Raw genomic sequence first — 26,027 nt, 5'->3', positions numbered from 1 at the left:
GCAATAAAATCTTCTCTCAAGGCGCACTTTTTGTTTTTAATGTACTTAAGTTGTAAGTCCAGACTTCATCTGAGCATTGTTTTCTTCTTGTGCCCGCGCCTGAAACTCGCTGGAGTCCGGCGCTTCCGATGTACTAAACAGCTCAGAATGCCACACTGCTGAGTTAATAAACGCTTATACGCACTTGTTTGCATAACGAGATGAACCGTCGCCGTTTATTCTATGATCACGGCTCTTTTCAGACCAGACAACTGCCAAATGCAATGTTTGAAGCAAATACGAAGTTGCATAGCTCGCTGGCATTTGTCTTATCGAGTAGTACGTACTATGGCATTAATTAAAAATATGTTTCTACCAAGTATAGATTGCCAGATTCCTTACCATGTCATGCTTGTAACTGCTGTTGGCAGATAACGTTACAGGCCTTGACAATATCGTTGGCGGCACGACGTGGCAGTCCATGAACGTGTTGTCACCTTCCACGTAGTGACTGAGCAAGACTACAATATCCGGCGTAAAGATGTTCCTGCGTGCGCGTGAGACAGAAATAATAATAAAGTACTAAACTACAATTAGCAAATGAGTGAATTACGTTGTAACTGCAGTAGTTGTCACAACGTCATGTTATATAACTTATATATTTACAATATTTAGAATTCTAAACGAATTACTAATACATTCAGATAAGCCAAGGCATCCTGAAGATAGATAGATAGATAGATAGATAGATAGATAGATAGATAGATAGATAAATAGATAAATAGATAGATAGATAGATAGATTATCTTAGATAGATAGATAGATAGATAGATAGATAGAAAGAAACAGCAACGCCTTTTGTACATAGGCCAAGGGCGATTATACTTTGTTTGACTGGATCCATGCAGCCAATAACAGTTCAGAGCATGTGGATCACTTAAGATCCAATCCATCATTGACAACGTTTTTCAGTGCATGTGAATCTAAAGGTCAGTCATAAGGTCGGTAGGAAGGCCCTAATTTGTTTGCCATTTGGACGTATCCAACGGAGTTGCCAAGAGTAGTTGCAAAGACGCTATAGGCGGCGGTGGAAATAAAAATACAACACTTAACAAGTGATTTCGCTTTCCAGATGCAAGAGGGGAAAGCATGTGGCCTGGCATTACGCTATAATGACATAATAATACATATACCTCGCACAAGAATGAAGACACCCTCGGGAATCTTAAAAGTTGAGAATTTTACATAGTGCTGGCCTTCTATAGACTGACAACAGGCTAAGAATAATAAAGAAGATGCACTTTGGCTTTACTATCGGCAATGTATGACGGCCTTCTTCAGAGACACGTAAAAAAACAAAGGTCTTTCGATAAACAACCGCTAGAATATTGCATGTTATACTCCTGGATACCATCGGTTACACTTTTAAGAAATACGTTGTTGTGCCTTTGACAAAAAAAAAATCGCAGCATATCCACGTAGTGAATGATGATTGGTGGGGCGCAGCGTTCGTCAGTCTGTCTGTCCATTCGTTCTTGCATCCGCCTATCTGTGTGATCCTTGGTGCATCCGTCCGTTTGTTCATTCATCTGTCTGTCCATGCATCTCTTTTTGCGGCCATCCCTTTGTCTGTCCATCCGTCCGTGTGCCCCTCTGTCTGTCCGTCCGCGCGTGTGTCAGTCCGTTCGTCCATCCATATGTCTAGAGAAAACTCCAAGCACAGCCATCTCACATATTTTCATCATGTATTCATCATACACAAGTGCCCCCATCCAGCAGACATTGTAAGGACCGCTATTTCGGGTATGTGCCACTGGTGGTTACGTACTAAGAGGGACGCACAAGCCACGCCATAAGGAGCTTCGCCCCTAAACGATGGAGGAAATCGAAGTCCAAGGATGACCAGCCCTTGTTCAACCACACGTGCTGTGTTTTCCGTCTCAAAGACTTCTCATATCTAGCATTGCATAGTTAGACTCGTGTACGACGTGATGTCAAACTTCTATAGAAAAACAGAAGCACTCGAAAAACTCGCTGGCAGTGCTCTCTAGAGAGCCGCTGTATTTCAGCGTTCGAAGAGGCGCAGGAGCGCTGTCAACCAGTGGCAGAGCGAGAATGCTTTTGCGGCGCCGAAAGCAGCCAGCAGCAGTTCGTAGTGTTCTCGCCTGAGAAGTGAACTTGCTGTATGCGAAGAGAAGCGTGTCACTTTCAACCACCTCGTGACTCGACTGTTTTGTCTAAGTGTTCATATATTTATTTAGTTTAATCATTTTGCTTCCGCCGGCGAGCGCGGCAGCAATGGTAGCAACCAATTATGATGTGACGCCGCCGACGTGGGTAATAATGACACGTTTCACACGGGTAGCGGTGACGACGAATATTGCGTCACTAGTCGTTCTACAAATGTTTTATGTAGCTTCAGAGTAGGATAATAGCAAACGTGCGACCGAAAGATTGCACGCGTATATCGCTGCTGCGTGACAGGGAATGCCGTGGCTTACAAAATCTTGACCACCGCTCGTCAGCCTCTACGGAATCGAGTCGCATTCCAGAGGCAGGTCGAGTGTCTCTACTCTGCTTATTCTGACCCCCCCCCCCCCCCTTCCTTACTACAAGACGCTTCTGCTGCCAGCAATCTTTATAAGTGACCCTTTCTGGAATGCTGTCTCACGCGTCCACAAGTTCTCGTCTTTTGAATGCGAAGCATTTTTTAGCGAACTTCGGCGAGAATGAGCCTATCTATCTATCTATCTATCTATCTATCTATCTATCTATCTATCTATCTATCTATCTATCTATCTATCTATCTATCTATCTATCTATCTATCTATCTATCTATCTATCTATCTATCTATCTATCTATCTATCTATCTATCTATCTATCTATCTATCTATCTATCTATCTATCTATCTATCTATCTATCTATCTATCTATCTATCTATCTATCTATCTATCTATCTATCTATCTATCTATCTATCTATCTATCTATCTATCTATCTATCTATCTAGTCGCCCACCTACGACTTTTCGCTCTCCTGGTCGTTGCGGTAATGGTATCGATACCGGAATTCGTATGACATAACATGATTGTATCACGAGCATGAGTGACTAGTCATAAAATGAAAACTATGACAGGTATCTAACGAATGTCACAATTTATATTTCATGGTCCTGCTGCTCTTACGGTGGTTTCATTTACATGACATATTGCAAAACTGATATGGTATGACTTGACTGCCTGTCAAACATAAGTGACCGACCCTAACGTGTAAATCATGACATGCGTGTCACGTAAAACATGACTACATGCTACGCTCATAGCGTGCTTGTGGCCGTTTCACTAGCTTCACATATAGCAAAATTGGTTTTATGGCACGTGAATGGATATCGAAGGTATAAGACTGCTGCAAGCATTATAATCATGAGACGCGCGTCATGCAAAACATGACTGCATGCTACGCTCATAGCGCGCTCGAGGCCGTTTCACTAGCTCCACATATACAAAATTCGGTATTACGTGACGTGAAAGGACGACGAAGGTATAAGACACGTCCAAACGTGATAATCACGACATTCTTGTCATGTAAAACATGATTTCATGCTGCACTCATAGCATGCTCGCGGCCGTTCCAACTGTACGTGGAATCTGCCATTTTTTTGGGTTTTAGCAGCGCGAAAAATGCACGAAGGACAAGAAAAGGACGAGACCTTTTCGTCTCGTCCTTTTCTTGTCCTTCGTGCATTTTTCGCGCTGCTAAAACCCAAGTATGCCATACCAACTAGCCCAGTCAACCGCTCTGCCATTTTCCCCGTAATTTTTTAGGCAAGTACATTGCGTAACTTACGCAAACGTTTCATAATAGGTGTTGGCTAAATTCTTGCCCGCAGATGGACCGACAAAAACGGTGCGACATTTTCCAGCCCGCGATGTATGGTTCATCGAAAACTGGCGTAGCAGCTGCAAAAAAAGAGAGCTCGTTGTCATGCCAAATACATCAAGATACACAGCAGTGTGGAACGTTGGCAGTATTTACAGCACATATTGTTACGTGGGTGTGACTTCGAAGTAAAGAGCCAATAACTATGGGATGTTTTACGTGGCACGGTTTCACCCAGTAAAACAAGCACCACCCAAGGTGCAGCAGGGACAGCTATAGCAGGGACGTCGGTCGGCGGGAATCTGACCATCGGCAGGTCGTTTTTTATACTATATTGCTCGAATAGTCTAGAATCATCGCAGGTGCTCGCGGAAGCCCTCGAAATAAGTTGGCTCGTGACGTCCTCTGCGCGATCTTAGCGGAATAGTCTGAAACAATTGTCAAGCTACCCAAACACAGCTGCGTGGTCTGCGCAGTGCGATGCTTATCCTTCTGCAGTGAAGCCCGATCACATCAAATGAGATGTGTAAGGAAGCGTGGCAAGATGTTCGGACTAGATTTTCTAAATAGCGATGAGGGTGTGTATTATACGAATCTAAACTGTTTCAATGCGCGTGCAGCAAGCCTTCAAGTTTGGTTTTGACGAAAGTACAGACGTAGCTGTCGATCACGATGGAACTCTACTGCGGAAGTACTTGCGGTATAGTTCTTTGTCTTTGAACTGAGTGCTATGAACTTTATGTGACACTTCTCGTACAGCGAATCGGTCTTACGAAAAAAGAAAATTTTTATGTGCTCGTTTTTTTATTTGTTAGAAACAGCGTTGTGAGAGACAACCAGGCCAAGAAAAAGATAAGAAACGATTAATGCACTAACTATGATACATATGTGAAGAAACTAAAGGGGACGACAAGAAGACTGTCGCCGGGGGGCGCCAAACGTGCAACCTCGAATAATGCCCGGCGCTCGTTGGTTCACCAGAAAAATTGGTGTGAGCAGTGATACATAAAATGAGGGACCAAAATGGCTGCCTATTCGCTAAGTGAATGCTGATGACATTTTGAGGCCAGGTCCTAACGTCTACAATGCGTATACGTTGAAGTCGCTGACTGTTATAAAGGACGGCTAGATGATAGAATGGACCGACGGATAGACGCATGGATGCATGGACGTACGTACTTATGGACACATGGATTAACGGTTGGGCGCTCAGGCACACATACGGTTAGAAAGATAAACATACATATGCGCGGATGGATGGACGGACAGTGTATGATATATTTTTGAACCATATGCGCGCTACGATCGCTCTATGTACAGTATATGTAACACCTGTGTTTCGGTCCGACGGGGAGCGACGATGACGACCATGAACATCGTGCGAACCTAGCGAACTTCACTCTTAAATAGAAGACTGATGAGAACACCACTGTGCTAACAAGTGAAATTTGACTGCTGAGAGCGTGACTAATTCAGTTTGAAGAAGGATGTATCCTGCAGTGGTTGTCTCCTGGTGTCACTGGTAAACGCAGGTAAGAAAGGTGGCGGAAATGACACAAGGCTCCAATCAATACTTGAGATCTGTCGGCAGCCGTGTTTGCTTGTTTACCTACTTATACACGAGCCAATAAATGCATTTTATGTTGCTATTACTGCTACGTCCTTGTCCATTTTCATTTCGTCACACGTAATTGGTTCACCTGTTCAAACTAATTTTATGGAACAAGGCGTCCGATGCTCTACAAATTAAGCTGCGGCAGTGGTCATCGTTTCCCCCGCCTTATGGGATATATCTGTGCCCTTTAACCCACTTTTTACGCCTATGATGACTAGTGTGGCACACTCTTTCTGCACATTGGTGTGATGTAGCACGTCATATTTCCACCGCCTGTTAGCTCATCGCTAATCACTCGCATACAACCAGAAGCCATGAAGTCTGCCAGATGAAAACCCTTGCTACTATTCAACAAAAGAAGGGGAATTCGGTGGGCTTGTTTTAGCTTGTTACATCCAAAGATGAAGATGACTCGCATACCACAGCTTTGCTCCCGGTAGTCGGTGGGTTATCTTTTTGTATACTTTCGTTTCGTTTCAGTGATAGCACAATTACTCCAAAAATACCCCATTTACTTTGTTTAGCCTCATTATCTGTCATAATATCCTATCTCACAAGAAAAACTTATCTTTCTAATACCCTTTATTTATTCTTATGAAAATAGTATGTGACGAATTATTGGTAAGATGTCAGACAGTGACATCACATGCTACTGGACATTGAAAAGCAGTGTTTCATTATTGCTGCCATGGTGGAGAGTGGAGTTGGTTGAAGTTCACATGACTAAGTGCACAGCCATACCCAGTAAAGTGCACAAGGGTATGACCGTCATAGTAGGTAAAATGGGTAAAGCCTCGGTCGCGTTTTACAAAAGTTGCTGTTTGGTCCCCGGAGATATGGCGTGTTGCCTTTTTGTCTAAGTGCATTTCTTTCTTTTTACTCCCTAATTACTGCAAATACCGGCTACGAAACTTTCCTTGGCCTTATTGCATGTTAGTAATAATTAATATTTTTGTCTGTTGAATCGATATCACGACGTCCGACATTAATTTTTTGTTTCAACATGCATCTTCAGTTGTTATGTTCAAAAAGTTGCAATAATGACAAGTTTTTCAAAATAATCTCACATTCAGGCTTTCCAACATTTGTTTGAAGGATTTTTTTTCCACGCCTGATGCCGGGGTGTCCAGGATTCCGAAGTTGCAAATACCTTGGTCAAAGAAATATTTCACCACCGCTGGGACAGTTCCTCTTTTTGTTTTAAGTTGCGACTTGAGGTGTTTTCGGTACCTGCCGAAAGCCAAGGCTTTTGGTTAACGTGAAACACTTTCGAAACCCAGTTTGCTTATTTCTGCGTACCATTTGTGCTAGCCAGTAAGAACAATCACTAAACATTTAGCTCACAGCATTCTTTCTACTGGAATTACCATATAGTATTATCTCACCGCCAGACACACGAGAGTGTTTTCATTTGTATTGGAATTATTACAATAACCTCCCTATCGGAGACAAGGCAGTGTTTCCACTTGCTGTTGCAAGTGGAAACACTAAAAATATGCGGGCTAAATATGAAAATATGAAAATATGAAAATATCTCCTGAAAATATGCGGGCTTCACTGAGGTAATAATGTTGGTTCTGGCATCTGATAAAGCGCCATCTTCCAGCCAAAGTGCAAACTACACGGCATAGGGAAAAAAGAACATCTGCTGAAAGACTAATTAAATGAAGAAGAAAACATTACACAAAGAGAAGAGTTGCGGAAACACCCGCACATAATCGGTCTAGCAGTGACATACCGACATGTCAAAATGAAATAAAAACAAGTTGTACTTCGCTTATCCGACGTTTCAACAGTGGGTGTGGGCTGAAACATCACCGAGTTGGCAAAAACTCTTTCGTTCGTGCTTTTCAGAAATATTGCAGATCTGCGAAGCGAGTAGATGCTTTAGCAAGATTGTTGGAGGAAATTTTGTCCCTCATGTAAAGCCCTCTCATTGAGGGCCTTTGAGGTATAATAAATAGAGAAATAAATAAAAAATTTCTGGCCAGGGATGTTAAGAGTCGGAACGAAGTACTGTTTTCACGACCGTGATAAGTCTTTCTGCCACGTTGAAACAGCACGTCAATTATGGTATGTCCAGATGGCGAATGGGGACAATGTAAACCCCCCACGAATTCTAGATAACATATCGAGCACGCTGCAATTGATTCGGAAAACAACACAACTCGGGTTTAGACTAACTACAGGGCATTCATTTGGGAAGAGCGTCTACTCACTTGTACGCGAATCCAATTCCTAATGTGGTAGAGGGCAATTCCTTGCCACCGTTCAAGAAGGTGCTCAAGGCTGGATCCAGGTTCGTGGGGTTGAACGGCGTGGCACCTTTTTTGTATACGGAATCGTAGAATAGGTAATTGCACACCTTATCTTCAGGGAGCCTTTTCGAATCGTTGAGCTTCGTGCCGACTGTACAGAGCAGGCCCGCCCACGTGTCTTCTGCGCAAGTTTGTGGCCACATGAAATATAAGAAAAACAAAAACTCCAAAGTTGTGCAGTAACAGTTCTGTGAACACAGCTTTAGAAATAGAAGTGAACATTAAAGCACAAAGTATATTCAGCAATGTCATTATTTAGGAGTACGTTTGCTGTGTTTAACCTTGTGGCGACATTACAGAGCATGTGAACAACTATTGTTGACCTGTATATGTTTTTAGTAATTGTGGTTGTGAACGTACCCATAAGTATTCTGTATTGTGAATCTGCTCCGTGAATATCACCACCATGAAGAGCTAGTACGAGAGCATGAGACCTAAGAAGAAAATACACATTTTATTTTTTTTGAAAGCCCGACTGTTCTTTTTTTTTATCTCTGTTTAAACTGTTTTAAATGTGGAGCATTTCTGAGTCGGACAAAATGTCATGCGTCGGCGTTGTCCACAACCCCACTGCGCATGCTCGAACCTCACGTATCGGGCCGCATGCTTTCGTCTCGTACCGACTTTTTGCTCCGCCCTCCCCCTCTCTCGCCTAACAAGGCCGACGCAGGCAGCGTCTGTTAGTAAAAACCGACTGCTCGAGCTGCACAACCATTCACTGGCCACCGTGTATATAAAAAATTGCCCGCAGCTTCCCTCGGGGGAACACTGAGGAGGATGCGGAGCATATAATTGGTTAACGGCGTGTTAAAGTGCGACTTACTTGGGTCGATGGCTAAATTGGTTAACGTGGTTGTAGGAGGGGTGTTAAATGAGTGAACACGTACACACGTATGCGAAAGGGCGGCGCTGGTCGCAGGGACGTCGATCATTGTGTTTGTGGATTCGTTGGAATTCATTTCACCGCGACCTTGGACGTCGACGCGCCGTACAAACCAACCGACGAGCGGCAACTGAGCGAGCGAGCGCCGACCTTGAGTATATATACAGCGCGACGGCGCATGCACTGTCAGCTGTTGAATGTTCTCGAAGCGCGACGGCACATGCGCGTCCACTGGAGAATCAGGAGAATTGTAGAATGTTCTCGAAGGGGAGAAGCGCGCGCGGCACAGATGGTGGGTGACGGTGCATGCGCGCGTCAGCTGTCGAATGTTCGAGAAGGAGGAGAAGCGCAACGGCGCATGCGCGCGCGTCAGCTGCCGATGTTCTCGAAGCGCGACGGAGCATGCGCGCGCGTCAGCTGCCGATGTTTTCGAAGCGTGACGGCGCATGCGCGCTACATTATACAGCTAGCGAATGTTCGTGAAGAGGAGAAGCGCACGCGGTGTGTAGAGGAGGAAGGGTGCACAGATGGTGGAGGAGTGAAGCGCGCGCGGTGTGTAGAGGAGAAAGGGATGCACAGATGGTGGAAGAAGGAGGAGGAAGCTTGCGGACGGCGCCGCACTACAAGCCTCGAGTATTAGATGCTCCGCATCTAAAAGGCACTGGATCACACATCAGCGTCCCACCACTCGTTAAAGGCAACGCTTCTCCTTCACTCAATAAATAGGAATAAGGAAGACGAAATAATAATTAGGCATTTCCAAACCATACGCAATTATGCGGCATTCACGCGATATACTCGAGTTCTCTCCGTGGAAAGATGGAGTAAATTTTTTTAGATTGTTTTCTTGTACAAGAGTCGTGGGATTTGAAATGGGTTACCACATATCTTTTTAGTCACACACTTTCCCTGTCCGGAATCACCAAAATGACTCATGCCCACTTTTTTTGTACCTAATAAGTTCCCCATCACAATTGAGCAAACGTGTCTCTATGTTTTGAAACGGCTGTACTTGACAAAAACAATGCGGTGTCTAACAGACAAGTGAACGGGAATTATGTTTAGTATTTGTGTGAGATAGATTCCATGAGTATTACTACACGAAAACTGCTCAGTATTCAATTCAACGTATACTATAGCTCAAAACGGATCAATTTACCACCGTGTAACGTTAGGCTTACAAATTAATTTAGAAAAACATACCCTTCAAGTTCAGTAATATTTATTTCCAGGTTGCTGTTGTCGACCTGTGTTTCCAGATATTGCTACTCTCACTGTACAAGACAGTAACGTGAACAAGTACAGGCTTCATTCATATGGTGCATAACGCAGTGTTTATCAGCTTCCATTGTCCTTGTCTTTCGCTAACAAAAAAAACTTAGGAGAGACTCGTACACTTTGTATTTTCTAGTATTTTTGTATCTTTGTTTTTTATACGATACATTACGTTACACGTCCCGTTTTCTCGATGAAGGTATTTTCGATCATAAAGTGTGTTTTTTTTCTTCATGCATATTGACAGTTGATTCAACAAAATACTCATTGATTTTCTATCAAATGAGTCATATTATAGTTTTAGTTCACACAATAATCATTCACTGTCCTTCCTAATATTTGGGCACATGTGAACGTGGCGACATCACTCCACTAATGCAAAGGCGCTTTCATTACAAAATTGTGAATGTGCAAGAAAACAATGGAGATGAAAAGACACTGTCATCAAATTAGACTTCCGTTTCATACAGCAGAGACCCACTGGAAAACAACGGTAAAATGTGGTATTGCTCCTAAACATGTGGTTTTGCAGGACACTTGAACAGTGCCCATAACAAACGGATGGGCTGCATTGAGACAAAATGCCAAGAACTTCAGAAATAGACGTGATTCGCTGTGCTATACTGCACAATTATAAGGACGTTCTAGGAGCCCACAGCTGTACAGAACAGGGAGTCGATATTGTTTCCTTTTCCGCCTCTTGACCATTCACTTACGGCAGGGCTACCGCCCTCGCAAGATAGAGATCGTTCTACGTTCAAGCGTGCCCAATTATTCGTGACGAGTTCTGGGTGCACTCACTTTCAGGCTCTTCAGATGTTGGTGCCGGCATAGGGGGCGTGGTTTCCACGGCAGGCGTCTCTGTAGATGTAGTTGTAGGCACAGTGGTCAGCTTCGTGGTCGACGTAGTCGTTGTGGACATCGCAGTCGTCGTAGTCGTAGCCGGAGTAGTCGTTGTAGTCGACGTAGTCGTTGTAGTCGATGCTGTCGTTGTAGTCGACGTTGTCGTCCGCCACGTAGTAGTCGCCTGTGTAGTAGACGTCGTCGTGGGTGGCGTCCGCGTAGTTGCTGCTGCCGTAGGTGCCCTTGTTGTCGGGCGCCTCCTCGTTATAACCGACGCCACCTGAGTCCTGAACTCGGGAATTATCGCAGTGAGATCTCCGGCATCTCCCAGATCACGTGGACCCTTCGCAGGCGGCTCCGATGCCTTGGTAATTTCGTCCATGGTGTCGGCATCTGCAGAATCGAATGCCGCGCATCGCGTCACACCCTTGCGATCGCCGAGAATTTGAGGATGAATGGGCGCCGAATTCACGTGGTGTGTTTTTGAATGCGCGAAGTGGGTTAGGCGTCCAGCACTACCAGGTTTAAAACGGGAAACCAGTGAATGCACCATTGAGTCGGACAGTTTGAGAATCGAATTGGAACTTGTGTCGTGCTCGATATTACATTTTTATGTTTACGAGCACACACAGCACATGAAAAGGTAGTCGGGATGAATTCGAAAAGTAATCCCAGTTATGAAACACATTTAGCGATAGCGGAGTGTTCCGTTATTACAAGAAGTAGCTGAATCAGCAGTGTACTACTCGAAAAACATTCACTTACGCATTAAACAATACAGCAGCAACAAACATGTTTTCAGCACTTTTCAGACAACCATTTTTTTTTTACTCTTTGAATAATGCACCATGACGCTTGCCGTGTACCAACCATATGGCACAAAAGACGCCTTTGCTGTAAGCCTAGCACGCGGAGTTGACACGGCAGAGCTGACGATTTGGCGCTCGTTTCGTTTCACTCGAAAGAGTATGGCAAAGCCAGCGGTGCATCCATTCCTTTAATCAAGCTTGCGAGAAATTAAATTTAAGCGAGTTTGTAAGAATGCATTCTCGGGCAGCTATACCAAAAACAACGAAGACCCAATCGAGAAGTAAGAGCTCGTACTTCTGTACCTCGCTTTCGTCTTTGCGGTGCCTACACTAAGTATGCACCTCTAAGATCCAATACAAATCACAGCAAAATCAAACGAAAACTTCAAGAAGTGCCCAACTGAACAAAATGTACAAACAGTATGGTGCAGCCTTCTACAAAGAGGCCGATTGAATTTTCATTAAGATGGCGCGTATTAGCACTTATAATGAGATGTTATAATGAGATGTTTCTTACCGCTTGATAAAGTAATCACAGCCACCGCCATTGCCGTGGCCATGAATCCGAGGAAGAGCGATGTACAAATCACAATTGCTGCAAGCCTTCGAGTATCTCTGTTATGGGAATAGAACACACAACATGAAATTCCTGTATTCAATCAGTCACTACCATATTGATTTCTTGAACTTAAACAGGACACAATGAACTCTGCATTTACCATGAAAGAAATAATAGGAAAGTTTAAAGTTGTATTACATCTCCTTTCCGGAATTGCCTTGCTTTGTACGTCGAGACAAGCAGTGTCCTCATAAGTATAACAGATCCCACAGTCTATACGGGAACACATAGCGAGTCAGTTTATATTGTTTGTAGGACAAAATAAGAAGCCCAGCGTTGAACTATTAGCAAATAACAGACAACAATCGTTGGCAAAGTATAAGAGACGCCCTGTATACACGTTTTCTGACATTATTGTCTGTCAGTTATTATTGTTGTTGTGCCAAACAAAAAAAAACATAGCCTGAAATTAACACTTTTTATCAGCTCAACTTAGGGTAATTGCAATTATTGAACTGCGGCTGCCATTCCTGAAAAACGATCCAAAAAAGCGATTTTGTGCGCAAACCATCATAGTGGCCAGGCCCCCAAAGATAATTGACAACTTTGTTAAAGCGCACTAAAAGGCAGACGGAGAGAAGAGGCTGACAAAGAAAGCGTTGTCCTTGTCAGCCTCTCCTGTCCGTCAGTTTCTTTATAGTGCGCATAAGCAAAATTTTCATTTATGAACGTAATCCAACTGGCCCAACTCGCCATCTTGCCCCAAAGATAAGCTCTTCTACCTAATTTGGCACTTTTCAATAAATGAGGGAATCGACATTCCCTGCTTGTCGTTGTTCGTTAAGGTTTTCTTGTAGGTACCAATTTTCACTGCTGTGAAACGTCTTCTGAAGACCCTGCATGGCATGACAGAAACCCTCCTTTCTTGAGCACGTAGGGTGCTGATGTCTGGTGATTGAAACTTGGTAAGTATGTATGTGAAAATGAGTTTGTTGCTCGAAATTAAGCAGAAGTTAAGGAATAGTTTTAACCTTGAGAAGATTTACAAAAATTTGCAAACCATTTGGCAGTGCCTTCGGGAGGCATAAGCTTGGGTAGAACTCGGAGTCAGTGCCAAGTGGCCGCACCATATCATCGGCAGACCCTTTTTTGCGCATGGCATCTCAATTTCAGCGCAGCGTAGGAAACACTAGGGTCCTCAAATTATGTATTTATGTATTTTCTAGTAAACAAACACATTACATCTAATACTTAGGTACTGATGTTGTACTTCATATATGCACATTATTTGCCCTTTGATCGACAATGTTCACGAGAGTGAACGCAGCCACCAGCTCAAGATGGCTGGGCATTGAGCAATTGTTTAAACTTTGACCCAAGAAAGAATAAAGAAAATTGCTGGAGTGGAAGCTCCCACGAAGCCTTTGCGGCAGAAGTGAAGCCAGCTTCTGCCCCAGGGAAGATGGCGGAAACATGTAAATGCTACGTTACTTATATACGAAAAGAGATTTCTTCCCGATGAAATAACACACGGAAACGAGTATGGGTGACTGAATCTCCGAAGCACTTTGCCTCTAATTAGAGGCTTACTAAGGAAAATCAGTAACACTAAGACGCACTTGGAGCACTATGTGACCAGAAAAAGTTTCCACACTAAACGTGTTGGGCGTGCGAGGCAAACGCTCCGATTTTAATTGCTTAAGGTGATATGCCCCAAGTAAGATGGCTGCCGCAGCCGCCATCTTGCCATAGGCACGCCTTCACTCCTGGGCAATCATTACCACTCCAGCATTTTTTAAAACTCCTCCTTGCTTTGACCAGGCGTCTCAATCGTGTTACAGACATACAGATGGAAATGTCGGCGCTCGAGTAATGCAAGAAAGACTATTGACTTTCTATTGACAATAGAAAGACTATTGAGTTTTTTTGAACAGTTTGACACGGGGTGCCACATGAACTAAAAGTTGCGCAGTATAGTCTTCGCTGGTTGCGGAATTCAATGGTGAAACATCACATGTCAAAACAACAACTCCCGCGGCACCCAGTTTTGAAGTTTTTTTTTTTTTTTTCAAGTCTCTTGCATCGAGGTCTGAACACTTACGCTGCACTCGCTTTACTTTCTGCAAGGAAAGAAAGGTGAGGCGTGTCAAAGATTACCTGACAATCAGGAAATGCAAACAAGGCAGGTGAAGTCAAAGTGAATGCTGTAGCGCCATAAAAACTTCGTGCAATACGTTTCCGCTACCGCACTGCGGTCTTTTCCACTAGAGTCCCGCGAGACGTGTCACTAACCTAACCTAACGTAACCTAACGCAGCTTAACAACCTCTCGCTTTTACGTATACATGTCTGTTTCATTCACACTCGCATGATTCACCGACAGGCCACATTTCCGTTCGACTCTTGAGTTCGAGAGAAAGGCTTCAACAAATTAAAAAGCGTTCGTACAGGAAGTTTCTAGTTGACCAGTCTTCTGCTCAATGGTACCACGTTTTTCAAGGCACAGCTGCTGCGCTGAAGAAGAAAATGCCATTTGTCGAGAACCTCATGTATAGACATTTTTTACATATCTTGCCATTAAGAAGCCACCTGATCATTTGTGAGGCAGCCTTTTGCAGTGTAACGTTCAGCCTCAATCCCGATTAGGTTAAAAATATGAAATGTGCTTCTGTTGTTGTTATTAAAATGATAAACAACGTTGAACAAGGTGAGCTTTGTGGTTTACAGGTACGCTAACGTCTCCTATCAGCGTGATCTACTATACGTTACGTGTCTTTATGCTGAGAAGTTCATGACTGTTATGACTAAAGTAAAATGTTGACAGTGTTTCATAGCATTACATGTACTACGTGTTCGCAGTTGATATGATTTCTAAATCACCAAGAAATTACAGGGTATCGAGATAATGATGGAATTCCCACAATCCTGGCACTTTCAGTTTCCGTTTCGTATAGTTGATGGATGATCTAACGTTATCGCTAGTTTATTTTTGGGGAAAAAAACAGCCGGGTAGTCCGAAATAATGTGCAGCAAAATTATGGACAATAAAGTATGCATTTATATGACCAAAACAAACAAGACATTTGAAAAAAAAAGCGGCCTCTTTCCTTATGCCTCAAACCCTAAACATTTATGCTCTCTATGCCATGTTAAGTTGAGAATTGTACGCTCGTCAGTCTGACTTGGAAGCAAGCAACTCTAAGATAAGTTATCTTTCTTTTCACTTGCTTTTTTTTCTCGATCTTTGTTTTTAATTCTCATTCATGCAGAGACAGGAGAAGCTGAAAACCACGTGGCTGTGGGTGTGAACATTTTTACTCGCTTCTTCAGTCCTAATAACCTTAAAGACTATCTGGGTTCACGACACGAAAGACCACTGTCTTGAGTACTCCTACTGCTAAGGACATAAGCATGACACAATATTGCAGGTGAAAAAAAAACTTGTACATCCAAAAAGAATGAGGTTACACGGGAATTAGTACTATGGCGGACTTGCGTTTCAAACCCACCATATGATAGTGAAACACGGTGTAGTGGAGAGTTCCTGCAGTGTTTTGTCACATTGTGTTTTTTAAGCGCACCTAAATCTGAGCACCGAAGTCTCTAGAGTTATGCTCAATCGCATTGCGGCTGTCAGCGTGGTATTCGATTCCGCGACGGTTTGGGGAGCGGTTGTGTTATGCATTTATTCTTTGTTTTAGGATATTGCTCCATACAGAAGTGCATCTATATAATTTTGCTACGTAAACCAAGTCAACGGCTTAGCACAGCCTAGAGCAAATAATAGCAAATTAAATAAATTTATCGAAATCGGTTAATGCATTGGTCACTGTTGTGGCATTCAATGCCTGAAAGCCTAAGAAGGTAGACTCAGATATCGCAACAATATTCTTTGAAAAGAAACTATTACCTACATGCGTCCGGAATAAGGTGTGTGCTCACCATGTAAAGATTATGCTAAAGCGTATAATAAAAACACCTAAGACCACAGTCGTCGTTAAGGGCGTGCTTTACAGTATGTGGTATCTAGATCTCGCGAATAAATTGCCATTGAACAGGTTGTCCAAACACACAGCACAAGCCATCGGGTTTAACTTGCAAGACCTCTAAAAATATATATATATATATAGGTTCATGGCAATGTCATACCTTCAGAGGTGCCCGATTGGTCGCCTGATGACAGCGCCAAGTTGACGCCGCTTTCTTCCGCCACGTACATCTTTGTTTTACTGCACATCAAAGTTGTAAAGAGTGTACATAGTTCCAAATAAATGTGTCGCTGTGACAAGCATTTGCTCGTTTCTATGTGATGTTTCCGCAATGGAAAAAAGAATGCCGAAAATATTTGTTGGTTTAAAGCCTACATTGTGAAGCCTGCCGTACTCACACGCACTACAAGCACTTACTTACATTGAATAGTATTGGCGCTGACTAACAGATGGCTGTCGTCGGAGAATGACGTAGTTTAAAGTATAATCGTACTTGGCACTAACACAATTCTTTCGGCACTAACACAATTTAGACGAGCTGATGATCATACATAGTGAGAAAACACTGCGCGGATAGTATAGACGCTAAAATAGTATATTTCGAGAATTCTGCGTCACAAAAGCACAATAAGAATATGAGTAACGCCGCTGTGCATGGCTACGGAAATTCGCAGTGCCTGAAGCAATTAACCCCGAACCGAAATATAAGTAAAAAGGATGAGGCATTTTCACCTCCATCGAAACTGGGGCCGTTCAACGGCCAGGGTTCCACATCGCGACCTTCGGGTTCACCGTCGATCCCTATAAACTCTCGGACAAGCTGGCGGGTAACACGCAGACAAGGAAGGAGGGGATGACATGGAGGGAGCACTGAATATTATAGAGCGCTGGTCAGCTCTTCCTGGTCCGCGCCAGTCTTGTATCGACCTCTTCATCCCCGTCGGTGATTGACTCTGTAACTTTCCGCCACGTATTTATCTCACGTTAACCACGAAATAGCCGTAGAATATGTTTATCTTGTTTTATTTACGCATTTCGCGTAGAGTGACATTATTTTTTTCCTAACAATATCGGCTGGAGTGAACCAGAATGCTCTAAAGATTCCACACAAGTGAGAGTTCCAGTTTGTGACGGTGCCTGGTGCATGGAGCTAAAATCTACCAGACATATAGAAAGTGCTTGTGCTGCCGCGATTAAGGGGGTATTGAAAAACCATGATGGAAAGCTAGGCTTAGCCCAGGCTGCTTGCAGAACGAATTCGGAAGAAATAGCACAGCTTTGCGAAGAAGATAGAATTCGATTGCCTGCGAATTTCTCGAAGCCGCGCGACTAGCACGAGTAATCGTAAGAAAGATCTATTCTAACTGCGGTCTTATGTTTGGAGAAATTCAAGCTCCTTTGAGGGCCAATTAGGCCTAACATGACAACAAATATCACTATTTGTGAATTACTCTTCCATTTTCTTATTTACAAATCAATGCAGCAACACGAAGCTAAAAACGTACTCACCCGTTGAAATTGTAGGTAAGCTTCTAAAGCAAAACACTGTTTTCAAGAGGAGCGGTGTGATTTACGTCTTAAACCTAACGTCAGCCTTGACAAAGGTGACTGTGATAACAATGATGGTTGTGATTTCTTTTGTATGGTTGACCAGGAAATTTGATAGGTGGATAAGTAACGAATAATATTTATTGTTCGAGTAGACGTTTGCTTCTAACAGCAAAAAACGAACACGATATTTTTTGTTTACTTCCACATTATATAGAATAGGAAAGCACTCTTCAATTAAAGCAACATTATGTTTTGCATGAACACGTAGAAAAGGATGACGTAAGTCACGTGATTTACTTTGTTTTGCTATTATGGCACGTGCCCACTTTGGGGGATTGTCCAAGAATGCAACGTAGAGACTGTTAAATGTTATTTTTGGTAAGCTATGAAATTTAAAACCAAAAATAAAGAATGGAAATGAAAATGACAATTATACGTAAAACATTCAATTTTTTTAACCAACGGACAGCTTACTTTACCTAACCCGATTACATTGGAATATATGTCTCATGTTTCACAACATTCTGAATTTACTTCCTTAGTTTTTTTTTTGTTCAAGTATTCAATTATGTGGAAATTATGATGAAATTCGTTTAGTGGTTCAAATGAAATTGCACACCGTATCAAATAATTCTCCCCGGCAATGCATTTTCGCTTTTTCGTTTGTTCTTAAATTTAGGCTCACACACACTCAGGGGGATTGGCGAAGAAAGCGTAGAGTACATTTTCTGTGAGCAATAAACTACGTATAAGAATGAATGTATATTGAAATACAACTAATATGAGAAACACTACAGATAAAGAGAGAAAAAGAGAGAAACTAGAAAAGTTACTTTGAGAGATTTTCATATTTCTGATTTTGAGATGACCATACAACTGGGTTCACTTCAACTCTTCCTACACTTCTACTTCTAGCTCGTGGAAGCTGCCTAAGTGCCACGAGTATATATATATATATATATATATATATATATATATATATATATATATATATATATATATATATATATATATATATATATATATATATATATATATATATATATATATATATATATATATATATATATATATATATATATATATATATATATTTATATATATATATATTATTTTAGACCCACCATTACCTCTGTCTCAAATCGCATCTGATAGCCTGCATCGCTCCCTGCTCAGATATACTCCTTTTTCGATTTTCGGCTTTTCTTTCTATATATATTTTTTTCAGCCCAAACTTACGTTGTATTTGAAAAACTATAAGCCTTTTAGCTAAGATCCTGCCGCCCGATTCTTGGCCGATCCCCCTTTGTGGGTGTGCGCCAGAGTATCAAGGATTATCATCATCATCATCATCATCATCATCATCATCATCATCATCACTAGTGTGTGTATCAGCCACGTTGCAGAAAGAGCCTTCATAATATTCACAATCATCATCATTGTCGAGAAAGCAACCAGCCACGTCGCTACCGCCATGTCGCCGTCGCTGCTTCCATGTCCCTCATTCCGAACGGGGGCCTTCCTCGTGGTCCTTGTGGTCTCCCTGGTGTGGACCTACTGGGTGGACATGCGCCTGTTCGCACTCCGCACTCGACGCACCCTGCACAACCACTTTCTCTTCAGGGACGACTACTGTGAGGCCCTGTCCGTGCTCGAGACGTGCCGATACGAGGAACTCGTCAAGGTGCTGTTCATCGTCGACACCAAGCTCGAAAATGTGGCGGAGCGTACGTTCGCGAGACGGGCCTACGGGAAACGCAGGTGAGCCGAAATTAGAACTTGGTGGATGATATGTGCAAGCAACACGAGTAGGGCTACAGCGCAAAGAAGAAAGCGAAAGCGGGTACTAACGCAGGGCTTTTTTTGGCCCACTCTTTCTTGTTTTTTAACTGCGATGCATTGCATATTGTCTCACCCTATGTTGCTTGACGTCGCGTAAGCAAATCACAAGCCTGCATTACCTGAGAAGTTTAGGGACAGCCATATTTGGTATATGAGAAGCAAACTACTACTACTACTACTACAACTATTAGTGGTACAACTACTACAGAGGGCGGAATGAACCACAGCCGAAGCACCTTCACCCCTAAAACCAGAATTTAGGATGCAGGTTGGAGTAGCCAGAGAAGACAAACCCACGACACTTGGTCGGCCACCAGTGGACACATCACGCTATAAAAAGATGACGCTGTAGATGAGAGCGTCAGTGCCTGTTAGGAGTACCGGTGCTCATTAGGCGTGTGTTGGTGCCTTCTTCATGCTGGATTCACTATATGCTGCGTAGAGGAATGAGGTACTTGAGCTACCACAACAGTTTATCTATGACCACAGAGGTTAGTCAGCCGGAGAAGTTTGACAAAGTGTTAACGTGGGAAATCTACTTCAAACGTTGCTCTACCTCCCAGACCCAAATAGTTACTGTGCATCTTTAAAGTATAGTAAACACTCAAGTACTCCTATGAAGACGTGATGTAGTGTTGTGTTAGACCAATTTCTTTAACGTAGAGGTTAACCATGTTTTCGCACGTAATTTTTCTTTCCTGCATCGCAGCTTCGCTCGTCCACTGCAATGGCTCACCGTATTTCGGATGCTGGGTCAAAACACTACCAACATTCCACCTTCGCTAAAGAAAGAGTGCCAGAACTCTCGCGACATCGTCGTCCCGGAAGGCCGCTATGCGACGGCCGCCCCTCCATTGCCGGGATCCTCGAAGGCACCGCCCACTTTTCTGGCTTTCGTGCCGTGGATCCTGGAGCAGTGCCCTAATGTGGACCTGATGGTGTACATGCCTGACGCAGTGCTGCCGCACCCTTTCTACCTGCCCAACTACAGAGTTCTCCACATGGATCACCAACCACAGGTTAGGCGCAGATATGGCCGAATTCATCATATGTTGTCATTCATTGGCAGACTCTGAGTGACCGACGAGTTCTTTGCCGGGGAACTCTACTCCAGCAGAGGGCAACTCAAGGAAATCAACTAAAGAAACACGAGAGCTCCCGCTGCAGCTAAGGGCAGGATCAGAATGCAAGCTTTGCATGCGTCTCTCTTCTTGCATGAGAAGCCCGCTGAGCATAGTGATGTTACGCTAGCAAAGACCAGCGTCCTATCGGCCCACCCGCAGTTGGCACCGTTCCAGTGCATGGCCCGCTTTACTTCCGGTGAAATCCACCGCTTTTCGCGGAGTAGAAGTTGCTACGTGTAGTGCGTTTCGCCACGGAGCTTCTCCGAATCTGCCAATGGAACATACTGGCTCCGCATGAAGCATCAAAGGTGCTACCGGAAGTACTTTAAATCTGCCAATGAATGACAACACTAGTAGAAAGGACAAGTACAACGAACAGCAGAAAGTGCCTCAGACACACCACACTGGTTAACCTTTCGGTAGGAGGTGGCACGTGTTGCTGTTTGTAGTCAAATCAAATCAAATCAAAAGGAAGAATTTTATTGCAATCTAATATAAAAATGTGTACAGAAATATTTGGACGCATACCATAAGCGGCTAGTTAAGGGTCCAATACAAAAAGGTTTTAACAAGAAGTAGAGCAATAGCAGTCTTTAAGAAAAAATGAAACAATTGTGAAGGCATGATACTTGAGCGATCGAGTGATGTAAAAAACAGCAAAAAAGCAAAGGTCACATAATACAATAAATACACATGAGGACAATTATAAGAATGCCTAAAATGTCAAAAAATGTCCGGTTAGCAACAAAGCATCATTCATACCTATCTAAAAAGAAATAATTTGCTGCGTACCTCTACGCATGGCCGCAAATATCGTCGAGAGATCATAGTCTTCTTTCTTGAGGCACTGCGTGAGATATCAACGCCACCTGGATATAATGTCGGCAAATGAACGCTTGCGTAGAACACAGAGCCACTGGTATGTGGCTAAGTGAAGCGTAGGAAACATCCGCGTTCTTGTGTAAAGCCTCGCATTGTCAGTTCAGCATTATAAACACTGTGTCATTTAGAATTACACATCTATGCAATTTCTATAGAAAACACACCAACTAACATTATACATTGCTGTTGTGCCTCACGTATGCGTATTGTTTGTTTTGATTTTCGGCATTGTTCGCAAGTATGAACGGAGCCACCAGATGAAGATGGCTGAGCGTTGACAAAGTGCTTAAATTTTTGCCTGAATTTTGTCAGACAGACGGACAGACCAAAATATCTGCGCTGAAATATCGGAAAAAAGACTAGCACCATTAAAACAACTAGAAAGCATATATATGTATACATCTCACGCACTTCGAAAAAAAAAGGTGCAATGGGGTTCAGTTACTGCATGGCGGAGAAAAGGGGATATAAAAGAAAAAAAATGGAAGGCATGGCACAGACACATGAGCCACCAAATGGAGACGTCGTCATCATCACTTAATTTAAATCGAAAAAAGTGCCAAGAATAACAAGCAATTTTGGACAAATATGTCTTTCCATAGAAAAAAAAACAGCTAGGCCATGTAAGTCGCTTTACCCGTTCTTTTTACTTATCATCAATTCGTGTTTCCGTCTTTGAGCTCCCGATTTTGCTTTAGCATTCATACGGTGTAATAAAATATGCGTAATATTTGATTTTCGGTTGACAATGTTCACAAGTATCAACGCAGCAAGCCGAAAATATGGCTGCGCGAAGAGAAGGTGTCTTGGCTGAATCATGCGACTGACAGATCAGCAGAAAGCCAGATGACGAAAACTTTCTGCTGAAGAAAAGACACCAGACCTGCGTGGAACGCGCAACACACTCACAGGAAAAGCTAGAAGAGCGGCCAGGTCAAATACTGGAAACTTGCTTGCAGGGTACCCGCTACGCCCTCAGTCATAATTGCTATATAGTGGGGAAGAGTTCGTTATGCCATTGTTCTTCATTCTTCGGGAAAACGTGGTACCCGCTGCATACTGTTAGGCTCGTATGTGCAACACTCCTCGTTCTGGTGGCTGAGGCGTACGGCTGCTGACACACAGGTCGCGAGATCGTATCTCAGCCACGATGACCGCATTTCCTACGAAGACGAAAATGCTTCAGGCCCATGCACTTACATTTTGGTAAACGTTAACGAACCCCTGGTTGTCGAAATGTCTGAATACTTCCATTACGGCATCTCTCATAACCATTTGGTGGTTTCGGCACGTTACAGCCGAACAGTTTGAAGTTCTTATGTGCACTTTGCTGATGCTGTTACTGACGGTGATGTAGGGCATTCGCCATAGCTTGGAGCAATCAATGACCCATTCGTTACACAATACGCATTCTGTGACGCCTGGTTGTTACATTACTGTTTTCAAATGCTCTACTCCGATTCACCTAAGCTTTACCCGGCACGAAGTCTGCATAGTGTCGGTTTGCAACGGACTTTCGAGCACCGGTGAAGCTCAGTGGTACAGCCGTGGGCAGCGATGCAGATGACCTGGCTTTGATTCCCATTCTGTCCTTGCTAACATTTTACTTAGATGGTTATTTCTTACTACGTTTCGTGAAAACGTTGTTACAAACACCGGTGGCGGCGGTGGACGGCTATGGTGCACAAATATACGCCTTGTTGTGATGTCATTACAGCTTTCGCAGTAATGACGAATTAATGTTGCACGGGTAGCGTAGTATGCTGTAATTTTTACGGCCTTTACACAGAGCACGTCCCTGTTCGGAAAGCGTACTGCTGAAGGTCATTGAAAGATTTGCGGGTTGATTGATTGATATGTGGGGTTTAACGTCCCAAAACTACCATATGATTATGAGAGACGCCGTAGTGGAGGGCTCCGGAAATTTAGACCACCTGGGGTTCTCTAACGAGCACTCAAATCTGAGCACATAGGCCTACAACATTTCCGCCTCCATAAGAAATGCAGCCGCCGCAGCCGGGATTTGATCCCACGACCTGCGGGTCAACAGCCGAGTACCTTAGCCACTAGACCACCGCGGCAGGGCAAATATTTGCGGGTATAGCGTGGCCACGGCAGGTATAAGACTTTGCCGACTGGCGGAACATCAGAGATGTCATCTCTCTGCAGTGGGCACAGTCAAGATGATAATGATGCTGGAGATCTACGTGAGGTTTGTTCGTTTGTTCCATGCTTGGAAGAGCTGGTTTCTGTTGCGAATGGCAGTTGATGCTGACTAAAGGTGCCTTAACCTTACCTATTCGCCGTTGCAACGTAATCGTTCGTTGACTAACATTAGGTTAGATCATGCAGCATCATGGAAACAAAAGTAAAATGTCAGGTATTTTTTGAAATTAACCATAAAGCTAGGGGTACATGGCATGCTTTAATGTGCCTAGATGTAGGGTGGGCACAGGTAAAGCGACCAAGTCAGTCGAAGCGCGCATGGTCACCAATTGTCTCCTTTGTCTCAGTCACTTGCTGCTCAACTACAGTGTCGAATTTCTGAACCAATAGCACATACTGCGACAGGATATAAGCCTATTTTATGTGCGACAACGCAAAAAGGAGAGTAAGAGTTGTGTGTAATTTTTTTTGACACCAATCATTTTTTTGTCGACAGTCACCAATTCACGTGCATGACTGAGTTTCGGTTGTAAGTGAGTCTTCAGCGATAGCTTCGACTGACCACTCCACCTATTGACCACAGGTGATTCACTGTCATGGGTCAGGTTGGAGCACGGCCGGCTGTCGACCATCGTCCGTGCTCATGACCAAGAAGAAGGGCATCGAGGCTCTCGCAAAGAACGCCAGCGAGCAGGAGGGTTACATGGTCACGGGTGACCTGGAAGTCAGGGACATCGCCAGCTACATCGCCGTGAACGAAACGATGACCATGCTGTACACTATCGGCGCCGTGATTTTCTTCACGTACCAGCCGGATCTCAACGTGTCCATGATGTCGCTCTGGAAACAGATGATGGCCGCGCCGGAGAACAGCCCGCACTACCTCAGACTCTGAGATTCGTGTTTTCTGAACAATACCCGCTGCTCTAGCAGCTTTTACTTCTAGCAAAAAATGTTCACTTCACTTGCATAAAGCCACGAGAAAGCTATCTTGGAATACGAGTTTGTCAGCTGGTTCGCTTTATCACAAACATTAACGATGGCATCAAACCTTGAAAGCAGCGTTATGTGAAAAGCATCAGTAGGTCTCAAAAACTGCTTGCAGGGTCAGATACTCGGGTTTTGAAAAAACAAACAGAGCCTGAGCTCTACAAGCAGCCTCAGCTTCGGGGATCTTCCGAAAACAAATGCTGAGCGGCTATAACCAAATTACTCAATGAAAGGGACAAGGGTAAGATTCTTAACTATAGGAAACCAACAAATGCTGCGTTTAGCATTTCGGAGGATGGGACATTTAGTCGAAATACTTAATGTTTCTGAGGATTGGGCGAAAGTCTCAGAGGATGGGAAGAAGCATTCCCCCCTCCATCCTCTGAGACTATCGGATTCTTATGGACGGGGTGTGAGAATAAATTGTGAAATTACGAATTTTCCTAAGCCTTCAATGGACGCCCCTCCGCCACCCCTACGAAATTTCTACCTATGAGCCTGCTCACAGGATATCTCGCCTGTGAGCAAGTTGCAAATGTTTTGAATAAAGCTTTGGGATAGCGCAGAAACGCAGAGAGATAATGGTGATAAAGCTATGTTTTTCGCGATGAAATAAATTTAATGGGAAATACTTCTGTTGGTATAAATATAGCAATGAGAATACCGTTTGCTACGCAGCGATTGAGATTGTACAGTGCCGCGAACCCCAAAGTGCAGCACGCCCAATAATGGGCTTTCTGTGCTATTGTGAATATCCGAAATATAAGAAGAGGCACGAAACAAAGGGGTTTTTGCACATGAACTACTCGTTTCTACCCTCATCAAGACTTGTCGTCAAGATAACATTGCTGACAAAGACATCATACAACATTCCCATGAGATGGTTCACATGGATCGCTGCACAAGAAGGGCATGGTTGCAATCGTTATAAAAATTGTTTTCACTATTTTCTGCTACGAAACAACATGATCGTTAAAACGATGTAATTTGAGCTCGGGTTTTTCAGTGTCAGCTATCGGCGCTATCTACAGACCCCCTAACGTTCATACATCACTATAGAAATCAATGAAGAATTCCTGTAGTGGACAAATCAAATGCTATGCCAGCCCAAATTGAGGGTAAACACGCGCTCCTAAAAGATAGATGGATGAAAAACTTTATTGCATCTATTGATAAATGGATATATTCCCTAGTCGAGGATCCCATTGGCTTACGCCCCGGTCCTTGCGCGGGCCACCACGGCCTCTTGGACCCCCGATCTGGTGTGGGCAGCATCGTCTCTCACCCATCTCTACTGCAATTAATAAAGACATCTGTTTTGAA

General features: G+C 43.5%; 2 protein-coding genes across 2 annotated transcripts; one reads left to right on the top strand and one right to left on the bottom strand.

The window, feature by feature from the left end:
* Positions 1 to 3,822: 3,822 nt before the first annotated feature.
* LOC142767197 (uncharacterized) lies at positions 3,823 to 10,945 on the bottom strand. The gene is made up of 4 exons (XM_075868424.1): positions 10,752 to 10,945; positions 7,694 to 7,913; positions 6,542 to 6,704; positions 3,823 to 3,939 (listed from the first exon to the last, which is right to left on the bottom strand). The coding sequence occupies exons 1-4, from the start codon at positions 10,870 to 10,872 to the stop codon at positions 3,823 to 3,825; spliced, it is 621 nt and encodes a 206-aa protein (XP_075724539.1). The 5' UTR covers positions 10,873 to 10,945.
* An 8,204-nt stretch (positions 10,946 to 19,149) lies between these two features.
* On the top strand, positions 19,150 to 24,711 carry LOC142766835 (uncharacterized). The gene is made up of 3 exons (XM_075868060.1): positions 19,150 to 19,461; positions 20,252 to 20,561; positions 24,298 to 24,711. The coding sequence occupies exons 1-3, from the start codon at positions 19,175 to 19,177 to the stop codon at positions 24,607 to 24,609; spliced, it is 909 nt and encodes a 302-aa protein (XP_075724175.1). The 5' UTR covers positions 19,150 to 19,174; the 3' UTR covers positions 24,610 to 24,711.
* The last annotated feature ends 1,316 nt before the right edge of the window (positions 24,712 to 26,027 follow it).

The sequence above is a fragment of the Rhipicephalus microplus genome, chromosome 7 (genome assembly GCF_043290135.1).
Source record: "Rhipicephalus microplus isolate Deutch F79 chromosome 7, USDA_Rmic, whole genome shotgun sequence".
NCBI lineage: Eukaryota > Metazoa > Arthropoda > Arachnida > Ixodida > Ixodidae > Rhipicephalus > Rhipicephalus microplus.
The sequence above is the reverse complement of the archived record's forward strand: the minus strand, read 5'-3'. Positions and strand labels throughout refer to the sequence as shown.

What these genes read in the sequence shown, in the direction of transcription:
- LOC142767197 (XM_075868424.1), bottom strand. Translation starts at nt 10,872, where the DNA reads ATGTCCACAACGACTACGTCGACCACGAAGCTGACCACTGTGCCTACA. An exon ending in AACATCTGAAGAGCCTGAAA is followed by an intron (nt 7,914 to 10,751) that starts GTGAGTGCACCC and finishes AAACTTGCGCAG; the next exon opens with AAGACACGTGGGCGGGCCTG. An exon ending in GGAATTGGATTCGCGTACAA is followed by an intron (nt 6,705 to 7,693) that starts GTGAGTAGACGC and finishes GGCTTTCGGCAG; the next exon opens with GTACCGAAAACACCTCAAGT.
- LOC142766835 (XM_075868060.1), top strand. Translation starts at nt 19,175, where the DNA reads ATGTCGCCGTCGCTGCTTCCATGTCCCTCATTCCGAACGGGGGCCTTC. An exon ending in CGGGCCTACGGGAAACGCAG is followed by an intron (nt 19,462 to 20,251) that starts GTGAGCCGAAAT and finishes CCTGCATCGCAG; the next exon opens with CTTCGCTCGTCCACTGCAAT. An exon ending in ACATGGATCACCAACCACAG is followed by an intron (nt 20,562 to 24,297) that starts GTTAGGCGCAGA and finishes TATTGACCACAG; the next exon opens with GTGATTCACTGTCATGGGTC.